Consider the following 17,182-nt stretch of genomic DNA (forward strand, 5'->3'; position numbering starts at 1 on the left):
AAGAAATAAGCCTAGAGTCTTTCCAGACCTTGCAGTCAACTTTTCCCTTTTAAGTATGTCTCCAGTTTTACCCCTATGGTGGCCTTTGCTTTACTGTAGTTTAGTGCCTCTTCTGATAGTAAAGGAGGTGATACTTTTCCGTGCTCCAGGCTGGTGACCTATTGTGCCAGACACACTCTGCATAACAACAGGACGGCTTTTGCCCTAAAAGGCTAATGGTTTTCATAAGAGTAAATCCTGCTGTAAACAGCCTTCATCCTTGCCGCTGTGATTAAGCCCAGCTCAGCTGACCGATACCGCAGACCTGGGTGTGAGACAGGCACGTGGTGTCTGCTCAGCACAGGGGCAGGACGGGCTCTGGGAGCCGAAAAACAGCGGCTGGGCTGGGCAGGCTCCCCCTGAGCTTTGCTCTGCTTCCTGACCCTCCTCACCCCTCAAATACTGCGGGGTTCTGCGAGGACTGTGCTGCAGGAGGGAAACCCCTGTGCCTTGCTGTGCTCAGGGAGCCGGGGAAGGATGGTGTGGAGTAAGGATCTGATCGAAAATGTTTTCCTCAATCTGGCAACTCCAGCTCTACAGCTGTTGAGATTTGTCACACTCTACACCTTAAGCTGACCACGATGCAGAATTGCCCCATAACAAATCTGTTCTGTTCACTCTTGAGTTTGTCATTGAATTAAAACAAATTTTCTATGTAATTTTCGAACGGCACAGGTGAAATTTCATTAATATCTGGATGGCATGCAAACTGATTTTTTTAAGCAGTAAGGTTTGAGAGACTGGAAATGACAGATAACTTATGTCCTGTTCAGCTATTAACTTAGAGTTGTTCAAAGCTTTAAAAAATCTATTTATTCAGCATGCATCATTTTTGTCTTGAAAAAATGGAAATTGCCTTGTCTTTACAGATGCATACAATCAAACTCCAGCCCCTTGTTTATAAGAAAGTACTCCTACTGTTTTATTTGCTAGGTATATATTTGAACACCATTTTCCCAAAAGTATCCTGTGTTCTATGGATAAAAACCTTCTAAAGCATAGACACCTATGACAACACCAAGAGCCGTTTTCAGTGTTTTTGTTGGAGGTACTAAACTGCACTCACACTGAGGCAGAGAAGCAAGCATTTTTCCTTGTTGTGTTATCTGTATTGTAAAATGTCCCATCAGTTTGGTATTCCTTTGATTCTATTTTTCATTCTGCTGGTGGAGTTCACTTGGCCAGAGGAAAACAACAATCTCATTAGGCCATCACCATTAGCACTACATTGTTGACACCTTATCAGGAACAGGGTGATACCAGACTTTCTAACTGAGGGTTATATTCAAAGCGAACTTTAAATATCCCAATAAACATACAAGCTTCTATCAATTATCCCAATAAACTTAGAAGCCTATATCAACAAGTGAGCACTTGGTCCTACACAGTTTGTGTGTTTATCTCTGCTGGAAATATGAACCCCTTAAATCCAATCCATCTCAGGTTCTGAAACAATAAGAGACTTTCTTTAGAGTATTAAGTGTTCTGTTTAATTATTTGCAGCATTTTGCTCATAGGAATGACAAACCATTTACACTTTCAGGGCAAAAGTTACTGTGTGGAACTCTTCCTTTAAGTAAAAAGTGTCTTAAGTGGTTGTCAAAACCCCTTGTGGTTTTACCCTTTCTTTTGTTTAAATCCATTATCAGCCTTTAGGTTGATTGGCTGCTGCTTTTTACTTATTTTTCAAGAGACTTTCAGGCTCTCCATCACGTTACTGCTTGGTTCTGCAGGATTTGCTGAGAAGTTTCTGAACAGGCATCTTAATGAGGCAAGACAAGGCAAAGAGGCTGACTTTCCAACACCTGGCAGGCCTGCTGGCACAACAGAAACTACCCACATGGATGTAAAAAGCTCCTGGAGGTACAACAATGGTCCAAAGCTACATCTCCAGTGGGGTTTATTCCCTGGTGTAGGGCTAATTCAGATTTGAATATAGGTTGTAATGACTAAAAAATTAGAAAGTGCAAGAATGGTTTATAGAACAGATGAGATTAGATGCTTTTTGTTTTTAAACAGATATATTCAAAACAGTAAGAGACAGGTTTTTTAAAAATCTTTTTATCTGCACACCTAAAAAATGCTTGTAAAATGTCTTGCCTTGAATGATGCCCATAAGAGCTTATTAGAAGAAGAGCAGTAGATTAAAAAAAAAAAGGTACAGTACCTCTCTTATGGTTTTGCATGTTCCCTGAAGGAGAAAAAGGAAACAGGTTAGTAATAGAGGTAAATTAGTAGTGTAGTGACTACTTTGTTTCTCTGCATTATCCACTGAGGTTTTTAATTGCTGGTAGAAAATATTTGTTTTGATAATTTTAACTTGGGCTCAACAGAGGAATGGGACATTCTAATTGTACCTGTTTCAGTCATAGCAATCATTCTGTTTCTTCCACTCTTCAGATATTTTGGAGGAAATTTCTTACCTGAAGACAACTCTCAGGAACAGATTGTTTTGCCATTTCTTGCTAAGCAGATTTCAAGTGTTAAGAGGCAGACTTAAAAGCAAAAAAGGGAGTCACTAAGAACTATCATGAGTGTGTGCTCTCATTGTCATAGACAATTATTGAATTGTATGTGACTGCTTGGCACAACCTGTACTTTTTAAATGTACTTTGTACATTTTAACTTCTAAGTACCTTTGGATCTTCCCTGAAATTCCTAGATTTTGGATCCAGAAGCTGTTCTTTACTTTGTGGAAACTCTGATGCTGTCAAATTCCCCTTTCTATTCTCTACCTTTTTCTCTTGCTGTTAATATTTAGAGTTCCTAGATGAATAATTCCCTGAGAAATGTTCTTTCTGCCTGCAGACTATAAAATAAAAAGAGAACAAGGACTGGCAGCATCAGCTATTGCCATGTCGTATATACAAAGTCCATTTCTGATGGGAAACTCATTTAACTCTGGACCTTGTAGTTGAAGAGAAAGAGGTTGCCAGCTAACAGCAGCTGTAAGCAGCACAACCCCAGATAAAATAAACTGCTCACCTTTAGGCTGTTAGTGGCCCAGACACAACATCTCCCAGCTGGCACACTCCCACTGGGACCTATTGTCCTTGTATATGTCAAGTCTTGTGTGAGCACTGGAATGCTATTGCTGGCACTGGTGATAAGCACACTGGTCCCTGGGTACCTGCTGAAAACCAAGATAAAAGCTGGGAAAACAGCAAAAATCTCTCTCTGCTCTCAGTTCTCCACCAACGGCCTTGGCACAGGTGCCTGTAGTGTTTCTGTTTTTCATAAAAGCAGCTTTACCTGCTTCCTCTTCTGCTCTTTCACTCCATTTACACCTCCCCTGATAAGGGGAATTATGCTGGCTGATGTAGAATGGGTTTCAGCCAGATTTTGGCAGAACTCTTCCAATTTGATGGAAGTGCTTTCGGAGGATTCCAGATGAGCTTGCAAGTGCAGGAATCCTGACAAGATGGCAATGCCACTTTTCTGGCAGTTCTGACGGCCAGACAAATTGGCCATTGTTCTCTTTCTTCCCCATTTTTATTTGACTTCCCCTGCTACCCACAAAAGTTGGAAACAATGGTTTCCTTGGGCTTGAAAGCTCCTAGTTAAAAGCAGCTGTTTGCCTGTGAGTCTGTACTGCTCACAGACAGATAAATACTTCTAGTAGCAAAATCCTCAGTGCAGCTTAAAAACAAGTATTATAAGAAGGAAAAGAACCAATGTTGCAAATATATATCCTGAAAACCGTTAAACCACTCAAATTTGTAGGAATATCAGTCAGGCACTGCCTAGACATCAGTTTGTGTGCTGTTATGTCTATTGGAAGAATCAGGGCTTGAGTCTGCAAGATCTGTAGCAGTTCAAAAGTGCAATTTAATCAGTTTCAGAGAATTTGGGATGTTTTGGCTTGGAGAGTGTGGCACAGTGGAGGCCTGCAGAGCTCCTCACTCAGCTTCTTCCTCCTGTGGTGATGTCCATTGCTCTCTGGGATGGAATTGGCTCTGTGGGGCTCTCTAGCCAGGCTGCTCCTGGGGCTCATGATTATTACAGGTGTCACAGGGGACAGGGGAGCAGAGTTCCACTCTCAGTCTGGGCAAAAGTCATCTCTTCCACACAACTGTTCATAGTCCTGTCAGACTACAGCAAAAGAACAACGGGTGCAAGTTCAGAGCAGCAATTACACAGAGCCTGTGAACTCTTACGTAGCAGCTGTGCATTTTGTTACCTACGTATTTATTCACGACTTCCCTTTCTTAATTGCTTTCAGATTGCAAATAAACTTTGTTTCAAAAGCATTGTGTTACTATTGTTTCCTTATTTCTCTGTTCCTTTTTTCCTTTCCTCTCCTGTTTTCCCTTCAGAAATACTTTTTTCTCTGTACAATTCTTGAGTTGTACCATTTGATTTTGTCCCACTAATCTGGTCCAGTGATTAGTATTTAATTGGTTTAACTCAATTACAACAGAGCTTCTGAACTTCAGTTTGTCACTTGCTGTCACCAAATACCTGTGTCTGTAGACTCCAGAAATCATGAGTTATATTACATTGAGTTTGGGAGGGAAACTGCAACCTTTGACATTACAGGGGGAGGGATTTACTGAAAGCTTAGTCTTTGAACTTTTTTAAAGAAAAGGAAACTTCATTTATGACTGAAGAAAGCCACAGATAGTGGCTGGGCAGTTTTGAGTCACTTTATAAGAATTGCTTTGCATCTTCCTCTGTGAGCTCTGAATGGAGAAAGAGGTGGTGGAGATTGTATTTTTAAATAACCTCTTACATAATCTGATCTAAAATTCTAATGCTTCAGTTAGTACTTTGTATACAGAGCCTCTCATTTTAAAAAATTACTAATTTTAATGGGATGTTAGTGCAGTTCTAAATTATTGCACACCAAGTGTGTTTATACTGGACTTGATGTAGCCCTATCTCTGTCCCATTTTCATAGGTGATGTTGGCTACTTTCAGTTTTCTGAAACTTGTTTTCAGTTTTCTCCAAAATGCAAATCTCAAAACTTGTGTTCCTGTGGCTCATCACTGCTTGTCCTAAAACCAAGACAGCTCTCTGCAGAGAAATGGTATTTTCAGGCAGAAGAGGTTAAAGAATTTGGAGCTGCCAGAAGTGCAACAGGGGACACTGACATCCCTGTGAGTCCGAGGAATGTGTCTAGGAATGTGCCAGGGGCAGCACATGAGGACTGCCTGCCGGGCGAGGAGGGTGAGCTCTGCGGAGGCGGAGGGGCTGTGCCGAGCGTCCCGGCGCGCTCAGCTGCGAGGCGAACGCGTCCTGGCGCTCCTGCGGTCCCGGGAGCGCTCTGCGTGCCTGGGGCTCAGCGGGCGGACCCAGCTCGGTGTTTGGGCTCTCGGGGCTCCCGTGCCTGGAAAAAAAACTGTTTTTTCATGGGCTCTGCTACCCAAGGGGCTCGTTTTAAGGTGATTTGGTTCAGAAGAGAGGGACGGGTTGATCTGTTGGGGGTAATCAGACAGAAGACGAAACCACGAGGCAAAGTGGTGGCACCTGTAGGGAGACACGCCTGATGCGCAGCACCCACCGTGCATGGGCTTGGCTGTGCTGGGACTGAGTCCGTCTGCAGCGTCCTACGGGAGTGAACGGCACGGGCACGGGCACGGGCAGCGCGCCGGCCGCAGCCCTTTAAACCACGTGCGTCCCGTTATTGGGAATGCAGGAACCGTCTGGCCGCGCTTAGAAAAGGAAACACGGTCTTTAACTGGCGCACAAGGTGCTGTTATTATTATTGTTGTTATCATATATTAAATACTGTATTATCATTATGGACATTTTTCCAGTTCCAGCAACTCTACGGGAGCAAGAGCACGTTGCAGGGGAGCGGGAGCGGCAGTCCCGCAGGGCGGCGCGGCGTCCCCAGGCTCGCCGGGCGCTGCCCCCGGAGCTGCCCGGGCGGGGCAGGGCGCTGTCCCCGCGGTGATCCCGGCGCTCCCCGAACGCCGTCTCCAGGCGGTTCCCGCTGCCCGGGCGGGGCCGCCCCGGGGCTAAAATGGCGCCGGGCGCGCACCTCACGGGCGGACACGTCCGCGCGGCCGCCTCGGGGCGGGGCCCCGCCCCGGCCCGGCCCCCCCGCTCGCGCCAAAGCGGCTCGTGACGCGGCCGCGCGCGGCCCCGCCTCCGCGCGCCGTGTTTTCAAACCTGGTGGGCGGGCGCGATTGGCCGGCGTGCGCCGCACGTGACCAACGGTCGCGGGAAAGCCGCGGAGTCCGAACGGCGCGCGGCGGGACCGTTCCTGGGCAGCGCGAGCCGAACCGGCACCGCACGCGGGCGGAGCGCGGGCAGCGCAGCGGGAGCGGCGCGGGCGGAGCGGCCGCCATGAGCTTCCTCAGCCTGCAGCGGGCGGCGCCGCCGCGGCGCGTCTCGGCCCGGCGGGCGGCGGCCCCGATCCGGCAGAAGCTGCTGTTCCTGAGCGGCCACAGCGACTGCGAGGAGGAGGAGGAAGAGGAGGAGGAGGAAGGCTGCGGCAGCGGCAGCGCCAACAGCACCGGCGAGGACTCGGCGTTCCAGGAGGCGGACTCGCCGCTCTCGGCCGCGCGCACCCCGGCGCGGAGCGACCCGCCCCTGCTGGAGGAGGAGGAGGAGATGGAGCCGGCGGCGGCGCCGCTGCCGGACGAGGGGGACTCGTGGGAAGAGGAAGGCTTCGGCTCCTCGCCGGTCAAGTCGCCCGGAGCCTATTTCCTGCTCGACTCGCCCTCTCCGCTGGCCCCGCACAAGGGCCGGCGCTGCTGCGAGCGCTCCCCGCCGCACTCGGCGGCCGGCGGGTACCGGGGGGCGCGGGGCGAGGAGCCCGGCTCGCCGCTGCCCGACTACCCGGGCACGCCGCCGCACAAGACCCTGCGCAAGCTGCGGCTGTTCGACACGCCGCACACGCCCAAGGTGAGCCGGGCGGGGTCGGGTCGGGCCGTTCGGTAACGGCGGCGCCGCTCGGGACCGCGCCGGGGCTCCGGCCGGGGCGGGGTCCGGCGGCGCCGCCTCCCGACGGGACACGGGGCGAGCCGCTTGCTTAGGTGGTAGTCATATAGAAACTAAAAAGTTTTCCGAGTTGGGCAGTGTTTTGTGGAAAGCGTGTTTGAAAAGTGTGAGCGTAGAGTATTAAAACTCCTAGAGTAAGTGCTGGAGTGTGGAGTGGGCGTTGGTAGGGGTGTAGCCAGAAAGTTAAAGCTCGGCTTGGGGTGTGATCCTGCGGTGAGCTGGCATTTCCTAGAAGGAATTTCTTCACAGGAAAGGTGATTTGTCATCGGAATGGATGATGGAATCACCTGGGAGGTGGTGGAGTCACCGTCCCTGGAGGTGTTTAAGGAGAGGCTGGAGCTGGCACTCGGTGCCGTGCGCTGGCGAACACGGCGGTGCTGGGTCGTGAGCTGTGCCCGATGATCTCAGAGGCTTCTCCAGCCTGGCGGGCTCTGCTGTGATCCTGCCGTGTGCCAGCGCTGCTTCAGCGGCCGCGCTCCTGCATCAAACGCGAAACGCTCTTTGAGCAGTCGATGCTGATGGAGTCCAAAGTTTAGATGGACAGATGGGTAGCTCTTAACTCTGTCAATAACAGACTTTTGGAACGCATTTCAGCTTTTGAACTCGATGCTGTGTAAAATCGCGTATAGTGAATTTAAATCTAGTCATAATTGACTTCCTTTCTTCATTACTTTTTGTATAGCCCTTTAGAAGTAATCCTGGGATAATCCCCGGGGATAATCTCCCGGGGTGTATAGACTATAGATGGAAAACAACTGATTTAAGGTGCGAGGAAGGCTTCCTTCTTAATTGGTTTTCTACAGCTTCCATCTCCAGTGAGGTTTCACTGGTAAAAATCAGTGGTACATGTTTGTAAAAGGTAAAATTGGTCATGAGTTTACACCTTGTCAGGGGCAGACGCTTCAGAGTTGACAAAGTTTTGTGATACTAAAAACAAGTTCTTAACACAAGAGTTCAGTGGGATTCTTAATTTAGGGGGCCGAATTCTACATAGATGATCTTTGGAAGGCTCAGTTGTTTCAGACGAGATTCCCATATACTGAGTGTTCTTCCCTGTGGTGGTTTAGGCTTCAGTCCTGTCAGATCTTTATTTTGTTCTTAGGATAAGGTGCTCCTTCTGGTTGTGATCCAGTCGTTGCCATCCTCACCAGGATGAAGGAGACTCAGGTGCAGACTTTTCAGTGTAACTGGGAGAGGTTTTGTTATGTGCCTGGAAGATGCAAATCACCACCCAGAAGATCAATTTTGGATATTTAAATGACAGTGCAGCCATGCTGCTAATTCTTGGACCGTTTTTTGTAGGCTCAGGAAATATTAAATGTTGTATTTGCTATTTTTTTTGAAGATTGTCACCTAAATTTGTAGAAACCAAAGATCGTTCCATGTCTGATCTAGCTTCCAGATCCTGCATGGGCAAATCATGGTGGTACAGTACAGGATTGTCCTTGAATTTTATCTGTGCTCATTTAATGGACAAATATTTGTCCAGGAAGTTTAGGTGATGAAATTATTAAAGAAAGAAAAAGATTACTCTCATCATCATCTTTTATCTTTGAAAAATAATTTTAATATTTGTTTGCTTGAACTGTTTCTGTGTAGTGTACAAAGCATAGTAGTTTCTTAGAAATTATTTTTTATGGAAATGCAGGTATTTAAACAACAGATGCTGACTTTAATTAGATAATACTGTAATGATGGCTTCAGGCACAACCTGACTGTTTGATGTCTAAGGTAATATCACGGCTGTAAGTGACTTTAAATGTTTTGGTTTTGTTTCTTTTTTTTTTTAAATACAGAGCTTGCTTTCTAAAGCACAAGGCTTAGGCTCCAGCTCAGTCAAACTTCGAGGGGGCTCGCTGTTTATGAATGTTGGGAAAGCAGAGAAGCAGGAAGATTTTAGACAAACACCTCATGTGAACATCAATCCCTTCACTCCCGATTCCATGTTCCTTCACAACTCTGAAGGCAAATGTCGTAGGAGGAAGAGAATACACTGGAATGAGTGAGTGACTTGTACCTTCCTTTGTTAAACTTGTATTTTAGAACTACTTTTGGCTGCAAAAATTTTGTTACAAATTGCTTCTAAGAAAGTATTTTTGCTTGCAGGTTGTTAGTAATGTATAATACAGCTCTTAAAGTATGTGCTTCAAGAGGCATGATATAATCATTTAGCACTAGATCTTTTGATTACTGCACAGAGAGGATAGACTGGGCTGTGTGCTGGTCTTTTTTCCCCTCATGGAATGGGCCATAGAGTCTTTTCTTCAGAAGGAAAAAAAAAAATGTGTTAAATACAAGTGTGAAACATGGAGAAAGAAAGGACAAATATATTAGCATGGCAATTTTATGGGTTTGTGTTTACAGATGTCTAGTGTTCAATTAGCTAACTAAAATTAGATAGAATAGGAGAACTAGATCTCAGAAAAATTCAACAGCTTCTGGGCTTCAGTTTAAAGTTTACTTGAACTATGTTATGTCTGGTGTGAATTTCAGCTCTTGTGGAGAGGACATGGAACCAAGCGATGGAGAGCAAGAAGAGGAAACCATGAGACCTGCTAAGGTACTTAATCTTTAAACCTTGATACTAATTTCAGCACTTTGCATATCTGCATATCTAAATATTTTCCTTGGTAATCTTTGCAGAGGATAACAATAACAGAAAGCAACATGAAGTCCCGGTATGAAACTGAGTTCCATGAACTGGAGAAGATTGGGTCTGGTGAATTTGGCTCTGTGTTCAAGTGTGTGAAGAGGCTGGATGGCTGCATCTATGCAATAAAACGATCCAAGAAGCCCCTGGCTGGCTCAGTGGACGAGTGAGTACTTCCTGTTCTTAAAACTTAAAAAGTTTTCTCTTGGTGTTTCTTCTTCACATGGCTCTTTGTGTTGGTGTCTAGAGAAGACATTGAAGAGGAAAGTAGAAAACAAATGTGAATTAAATGTAAAATAGATACAATTTTGAAGCCAATTGATTTTTTTCTTCCCCAGACACTGTGCAGTACTGGGGAGAAAGGCTGATTGGCCTCTCTCCTGCTCGGTGTTTGTTCTGTGTGGAAACAGATTGTTCTCAAAGTGGGAACAACCCTTCCTTGCAAAGGTGATTCTTGGAGAGATGGAAGGAAAGCCCTATTCCCAACTGAGTCCTCATCCTTGTCAGCTTGAGTGACATGCAGATGAGTCAAGTCAGTTCGGGGGTATTTTTTGGCATTTGTGAATGAGCTTGTGATTCAGAACTTTTCCCCGCACTTCAACAGTGTGGGGAATAGTTGTTCAAATAGTTTATATTTTAAGTATTTGAACACACAGTAGTGTGTTCAAATACTTAAAATATAAACTCCACAAGTCTGAGTTGCATAAAATTGCATACCAGACTTACAATCTAGGGGATGTTGAGTTGAATCAAACCCTTGGATTATGAGCATTTCCCTAGAACTTCAGTCATGCATCTCAGAGTTTGCTATTGCTTCCGGTTGGCAAGTATGCAATAGAAATGTGGCTCCCACACCAAACTGTGTTGTTGATGTTCCATATATAAAGTTTTTTAATACAGTGTAAATTATTTTAGCTGGTTGGACATAAGTACAAATCCAGCTTAGGGTACCACAGAATTGAATAGGAAGATTTTAATTAGAAATACTTACTGTAATAAGAAATGGTACTAATTTCACCTCACAATACTTATGTGTGCTGTTTTTTGTGACTAACAGGCAAAATGCTTTAAGAGAAGTCTATGCACATGCAGTTCTGGGACAGCATTCTCATGTAGTAAGGTACTACTCTGCATGGGCAGAAGATGATCACATGCTTATACAGAATGAATATTGCAATGGTAAGTAAAGAAGGTGTACAGGTATCTACAAGCTCTTAACACTAGTTAGGAACTGATTACCCTACTCGTAGCTCATGCTGTCGTTCTGTCAAGTGACTGATATTCCTTTCTGGAAAAGGCAATAGCCGATAGATGAAGCAAAAACTGTACAAAGTTGCAGACCAAGTCATGCATGTTCAAGCATACTGGAAGTACTGCAAGGTGTTTGTGAGCAGTAGAACTGTTTTTTCTTCTGTACAGTAGTACAAGCTGGAATAGAGAAAATTGCTGGAGTTTCCATTAAAAAGGAGATTAAACTTGATTTCTGAAGCATTTTGCTATTGTTAATGACCTGACAGAGATTTTTAAAAGAGAGCGAGAGAAAGCCCTTTCCCTTGTGTTGATATCCTGTTAGTGGGACAACTGCAGGAGAAAAGAACATTATTATATTGTTATATGACTAAAAAGAGCATATAGCACTATACTTTATGCTTAGTGTATGTGGCCAGCAAGTTCTTTGTGATATATTCACTTAATTTTGGGAGCAACTTGTTGTTACTTTGTCAGCTGTTTGATGTAAAAAAATAACTTGTTTTTTTTTTTAATGGTGTTTCAGGTGGCAGTTTAGCAGATGCCATAAGTGAAAATTACAGGAATATGCGTTACTTTACTGAACCAGAACTGAAGGACTTGCTGCTTCAAGTGGCTCGAGGTTTAAAGTACATTCATTCAATGTCCCTGGTGCACATGGATATCAAACCTAGTAAGTTTGTAACTACTTTACTCTCTATTGACAATTTGCTCAGTTCATTTAATCTGCTGTAGAAAAATGAACAGTTAGCCACACCTTACTAACTGCAAATTCTTCCCTGAAGCTCTGAATAGGAGCACAAAGATGTCAGTTATAAAATTGGCCAGCAGACCTAAACTGTTGAGTTTATCTTGGGTCCTTTTTGTGTAATTGACTGTACTTGCATAATACTTGGCTGCCTTCCCAGCAGAGGGGCCACAGTGAATCAGTTATAGCTTCTCACCCTTTGAACAGGGTTTATATACAAATAAAACTTCTGCATGGCTAAAGCAAACTGTAGTGAAACTAGGTCAAGTAGAAATGGTATAGAGATGTTTCTTTTAACAATTCTGCTCTTTTTCAGGTAACATTTTCATATCTAGAACATCAGTCCCAAATATAACTCTAGAGGAAGGTGATGATGATGACTGGTCATCTGATAGAGTCATATTTAAAATAGGTGAGAAACAGCACACTTATGTGCAAAAGAATTGCATCATCTCGTTGTCTTCTGAAAAGTAACTTTCTTTTCTCCTTGCAGGTGACCTGGGCCATGTTACTAGAGTCTCTAGTCCTCAGGTGGAAGAAGGTGACAGCCGTTTCCTTGCAAATGAAGTCCTACAAGAGGTAACTGTTCTGTTTGTGGCAAACAGTAATGTTAGGCCTGCATGCTGTTTCCTTTAGGAAAAAAAATGGTGAATTTACTTTTCCTTTTTTCTTTTCAAGAACTACACTCACTTGCCAAAAGCGGATATTTTTGCTCTCGCTCTGACTGTTGTCTGTGCTGCTGGCGCTGAACCACTTCCAACTAATGGGGACCAGTGGCATGAAATTCGGCAAGGAAAGCTGCCCAGGCTGCCACAAGTGCTTTCTCAAGAATTACTAGACTTACTAAAAGTAAGAACTCCTGTACCAGTGACTTGCTGATAAGCGTAATTTATTGTCTTGCCGGCCTTAACAAGGATGCCTTGTTTTCTTTTTCCCCAAGGTTATGATTAATCCTGATCCTGAGAAAAGGCCTTCAGCTGTGGCACTAGTGAAGCACTCAGTGCTTCTCTCTGCCGCAAAAAAGAGTGCGGAGCAGCTCCGGATAGAGCTGAATGCTGAAAAATTCAAGAACTCGCTCTTGCAAAAGTAAGTAGGTTCCTTGGGGTCCTTCAGCAGGACTTAATTTCTAACAGGTTCTTAGCTGAGAGTGAAGTGGTGATAAAATAGGAGTGCCCTTATTTATGGGTGAGATCCACAAATCTGTATGCATGTGCATACCTGGGAGTACAAAGTGGGTCATTGAACTTTTAAAAGGAACTTTCTCCACAGAAAGAACTGCTTGAACACTCTGTAAGGGAATCTCAACAACACTATTAGTATTCAAGGCATACAAAGCATTATGGTTTTAAACAAATGCTTCAGGACAGTACAGGTGTAGCCTAGTTTACATCTGTATGATTTGGGTCTGTGTTTTCCTAGGTCATTTGTACATTGAAATGTTGGAAAATAACTTACATTACTTGTTTTGAACCTAAATGGAATGGCACATCAGGAATGTTATTGGTCTAATTTGACCTGTACACAGCAGTGTTACTGCATCACCAAAGAATCATTTGTATCCAGAGGTCATCTTGTCCTACCCCTTGCTCAAACACTCACTTTGAATTAAGGCTTAGAAAAAGAGATTCCCTTTAGGAAAGTCTGATTTCTGCTTACGTTTCAGGGAAAGAGTTAGTAAATTAATAAGCAGCCATCTGACTCTTTCACTACAATTATCTTTGCATGTGTTATTCATAACAGTGGGCCTTTTGTGAGGGAATATAGATCACTGATTTCTTTTTGAGTGGTATGTCTTGAATGAAGATGTTAATTTCACGTTCAGGTTCACTCCATTGTTACCTGCTTATCTTGCCCCATTGCTAGTCTGACCACAGCCAGATGTACTAGATTAGCTGGTTATCTTTATAATATTATGAATTGTGCAGGTAGCTAAAGGGCAGATTTGCTGAGGTAAATTGCTTGCTTGTGTGAAGACAACATATTTTTGCATCACTTGAAAGAGAAAAATGGCAAAATTAATGTTTTGTGAAGATTCCTTCTCGCCTGGCAACAAGGATACGTCCTTGTAAAGCCAAGAATGATTTTAAAACAACACTTTGCCACAGTAATTTTTAATGCCATGTGGCATAGAGCTCCATAAAATACTTCAGTAGTTTGGGAGAGACAGGGTTTTTTTTATGTTGCGTTTGTTTTTTCTTAAATTTCTGCAACTGAATAATTTAAAATACCACTTTTCTGTGTAAGTCATCTTTAGTGAAAAGACTCTTTTTAAGGCAAATCAGCTTTTCTACTGTGTTGTCCTCTTCAGAGGAAGGAAGAATTCAAGATTTCTAGGCAAGAACTCAAGACTTCTAGGGAAGAGTGGAAGGATATTTTAAAACTAAATCGCCTGGTAATGTGTGGTATGGTGGTTGGGCAAGCACATGAGTGTGTATCTGTGACTGATGTTCACAAGGGAGTGTGTATCTGTGACTGATGTTCACAAGGAAGAGGACTGAAAATGGGTTGTATTCTCTTTCAGTGAATTGGCACAGTGATAATATGGGGGTGATTAGATGGGGCACGGGTGTTAATGAATAATACTCTGGCTTACAAGAATGGGAATTGCTTATTAAACTAAAACATGTAGCTTAAAACTGAATACACCAATGTGCAGCAAGCTTGTAAAATTTGATTTTGCTTTGCAGCCAGATGTGAAGTGAGATTACAAATTCCAGCTCTTACATTAGAGAAAGTTCTTTAATGGATAGTTAGAAATTGTGGGAGGAAGAGAGTATGGGGGAGTGCTGAGGTTTAGCCATATGTCAGTATTTGAAGGAGAAAAGCAGTATATGGGGAAAGCCTTTATAAAGATAGCTGTGCTCTTTAGTTGCATTATTTTATAATTTTATCCTGAGTTTGATTTAACTTTGTCCTCAGCCTGGGTATTGGTAACTCTCTGCAACAGAATAGTTGGCAGAATGTTACACAGGGCAATGGCCTCAGTGATTCTGCCTTGCAGGCTCCCATTTTTGTTAGGCAGAAAACATGGAGGTGGTGATCAGCTTTTGATGTGGGTATGCAAAAGGGAAAGGATGCTTCCTGGGCTGTCTGTTGCCAGTTACCCATACCTGTGTTCATGTGTCTGAGTCTCCCACAGAAGATCAGGTGTGGCTGAATTTGCTTCCTTTGGGCAAGCCTCCGTAATGAACTCTGTGTCTTGGTAATTGAAGTGCTGAGCTGCTTGTAACAGGCTGGATTTCAGAATTGAGTTGTGTGAATTTTTAATTTCCTTCCCTTTCTTTTCAAAAGAAAGAACATCTAGACAAGTAATGAGCATCCCACCTCTGCGCTCTGGTTGGAAACAGGTGGATGCAAATCATAACGCTCTCAGTATGACCTAAAACTAACCTAAAGTCTTGAAGTGTGCCCTGCCTCAGCTGGTGTGCTACCTCTTTCTGTGATAAGCAGTATCCCTGTGGGTGCTGCTGGCTGTGACCGTGTCCCTGTGTTGCAGAGAGCTGAAGAAGGCGCAGATGGCGAAGGCTGCGGCCGAGGAGCGCGCGCTGTTCACGGACAGAATGACCACGAGGTCCACGACGCAGAACCGCCCGTCGCGGCTCATTGGGAAGAAAATGAACCGCTCCCTGAGCCTCACCATCTACTGACCGCGGAGGCCAGGCAGCTGCAGAGACTGCCGCGGCTTCTCTGCCCAGCCGCAGCCTAAGGAACTGAAGGAAGCCTTCAGTTCCTGGTTTCTTCTCCTGTAGTCAGTATCACCAGTTTTACAGTTATTGTTTCTGGTTTTTACTTGTACTATGTGGCTCTATTAACCATTTGGGTTGTTGGACTCGGTTACTCTCCTGTCTGTAAAGGATCCAGGATGTTATTCCATAAACCTTTTGGTTACACTGTTAGATGTTCTGTTGTTCCAGGGTTAACCACTATAGTGGTGTGCTGCTTTGTAGTGTTACAGCATGGTAATAAGAAGCAATATCCCTAATCTTTTAAGAAGGAGGGAAGGGGCCTTACTTTGATAGTTAATGTTGTTTTTGGAGCAGAGGGGGAATAAATTTTAAAAGACAGGCTTTTAAGGCCGCCTACAGTCAATGTACCTGATGTCAGGTAGACTTTTGTTGTGAATTTTGTGTATTCAACTGGGAGCACTTTGTAGGCATTGCATAAACCACAGCTTAGGAACCTGTGGAAAAGTGCCATGTGGAACTGCTGCTATTTTTAGTTCGATGTCCTTGCTGTAAACTGTAGCATTAAAACAATCATTATTGTGTTAATAGGCTTTTTGTTAAAGCAATTAAGTGAAACAAATGTAAGCTGCATTTTAGTGAAGGCAGCATTTTTCTCTCAAAGCTAGTGCATTGTGAAAAAAATGCACCAATTTAATATTTGGACTCTTTATTAGTGTAGGGCAATTGTTAATGTCTTTGCTGTTGATGTTTTGTTCTACTTTCTAATAAGGTTCTCTGAATGTTCATATTTTCTTCAGTTGCCCATTCTTGAGGCTGTTATAAGTTTGGTTTTTTATGTTGGAATACTTGTAAATAGTTGTTTAGTGTGTTCAGGTTGTTTTTCATTGTTTATGTACATAAGTTTGATCATGCTTATAGTGTATTATACTGAAACTGCAGTCTGGGATGGCATCAGACACAGCTTAACTATTCAGTTGAAGTTCCAATATGTGGAACAGAATGTGGCCATGGAACCGTTGCCAATATTGAACCAAGGCTGACAGAAGAACTGTTCTGATTCCTGGCTTGTCTCTTCGTTCATTTTACTTAAAACAATGTTTCCCTTTTGTGCTCTATTTGTTCTTACTAGTGTTGAATTTGAATATTAAAGTTAAAAGTTCTGTTTGTTTAATGTTGTGTAATACTTATTTAACTTTGTAGTTACAGAAATAAAATACTGAGTTGGGAATATACTATGGCAAGTCCTGATGAGATCTGCTTCCCACTCATGCCTAATGCTTGTGATTCCCTCTCATGAGAGTGGGACTGAGTGAGATAAGACACGTACTGATAGGAGAGAAGGCTCCTTACTCCATGTGTTAGTGTCCATAGCAGGAATGGTATTACATTGGGGAAGATGAAACCTCTGGAAGAAGTGGAACCCATGACTGATGGTGGAGGAATAGAAACTATGTGAAGAAATATCTGTGTCTGAGGTAAGGGAAAAAATGCAGGAACTGCTGAGAATAGGAAGAGAGCTGCTGCTTTTAGAAGATGGGAAGAAAACAGTGGGAGGAGTTGGAATATTTCAGGAACACAGTAATGGCATGTTCTGTGGGAGGCATATGTAAAGAAGAGAGACAAAGTAAATAAAGGCTTAGTAGATCAGTCTATTGTGGAAGTTTTTACCTTGTGTTAGAGCCACAGGTGACCCAGAGAAGCTGTGCCTGAATTCTATGGACTCATAAAATTCATCTTTGCATTTAGCAGAAAGTAACTAAGTAAGAGTTCTCAGTTTTAGTCATATGACTGAAATTTAGAGTATTGGTTTAAAGGTTTTTACTTTATAAGATAGCCCTGTCTTGTTTGTGAGAGAATTT

The 17,182-nt window shown here is 43.6% G+C and overlaps 1 protein-coding gene across 1 annotated transcript; it reads left to right on the forward strand.

Annotated features, from left to right (window-relative positions):
• Positions 1–6,322: 6,322 nt before the first annotated feature.
• On the forward strand, positions 6,323–16,551 carry WEE1 (WEE1 G2 checkpoint kinase). Its single transcript, XM_021529513.3, has 11 exons — positions 6,323–6,895; positions 8,788–8,993; positions 9,485–9,551; positions 9,635–9,807; positions 10,699–10,820; positions 11,416–11,562; positions 11,954–12,049; positions 12,131–12,216; positions 12,316–12,486; positions 12,578–12,723; positions 15,134–16,551. Exons 1-11 carry the CDS (start codon positions 6,335–6,337, stop codon positions 15,282–15,284), a joined length of 1,926 nt encoding a protein of 641 aa, XP_021385188.1. The 5' UTR covers positions 6,323–6,334; the 3' UTR covers positions 15,285–16,551.
• The last annotated feature ends 631 nt before the right edge of the window (positions 16,552–17,182 follow it).

This window comes from Lonchura striata, chromosome 6 (genome assembly GCF_046129695.1).
Source record: "Lonchura striata isolate bLonStr1 chromosome 6, bLonStr1.mat, whole genome shotgun sequence".
In the NCBI taxonomy this organism is placed as follows: Eukaryota; Metazoa; Chordata; class Aves; order Passeriformes; family Estrildidae; genus Lonchura; species Lonchura striata.

Bases quoted from the DNA above. Each gene is read 5' to 3' on its own strand.
- WEE1 (XM_021529513.3), top strand. From the start codon at position 6,335: ATGAGCTTCCTCAGCCTGCAGCGGGCGGCGCCGCCGCGGCGCGTCTCG. The intron at 8,994-9,484 runs GTGAGTGACTTG...TGTGAATTTCAG, and splicing joins AAGAGAATACACTGGAATGA to CTCTTGTGGAGAGGACATGG. The intron at 9,552-9,634 runs GTACTTAATCTT...TAATCTTTGCAG, and splicing joins AAACCATGAGACCTGCTAAG to AGGATAACAATAACAGAAAG.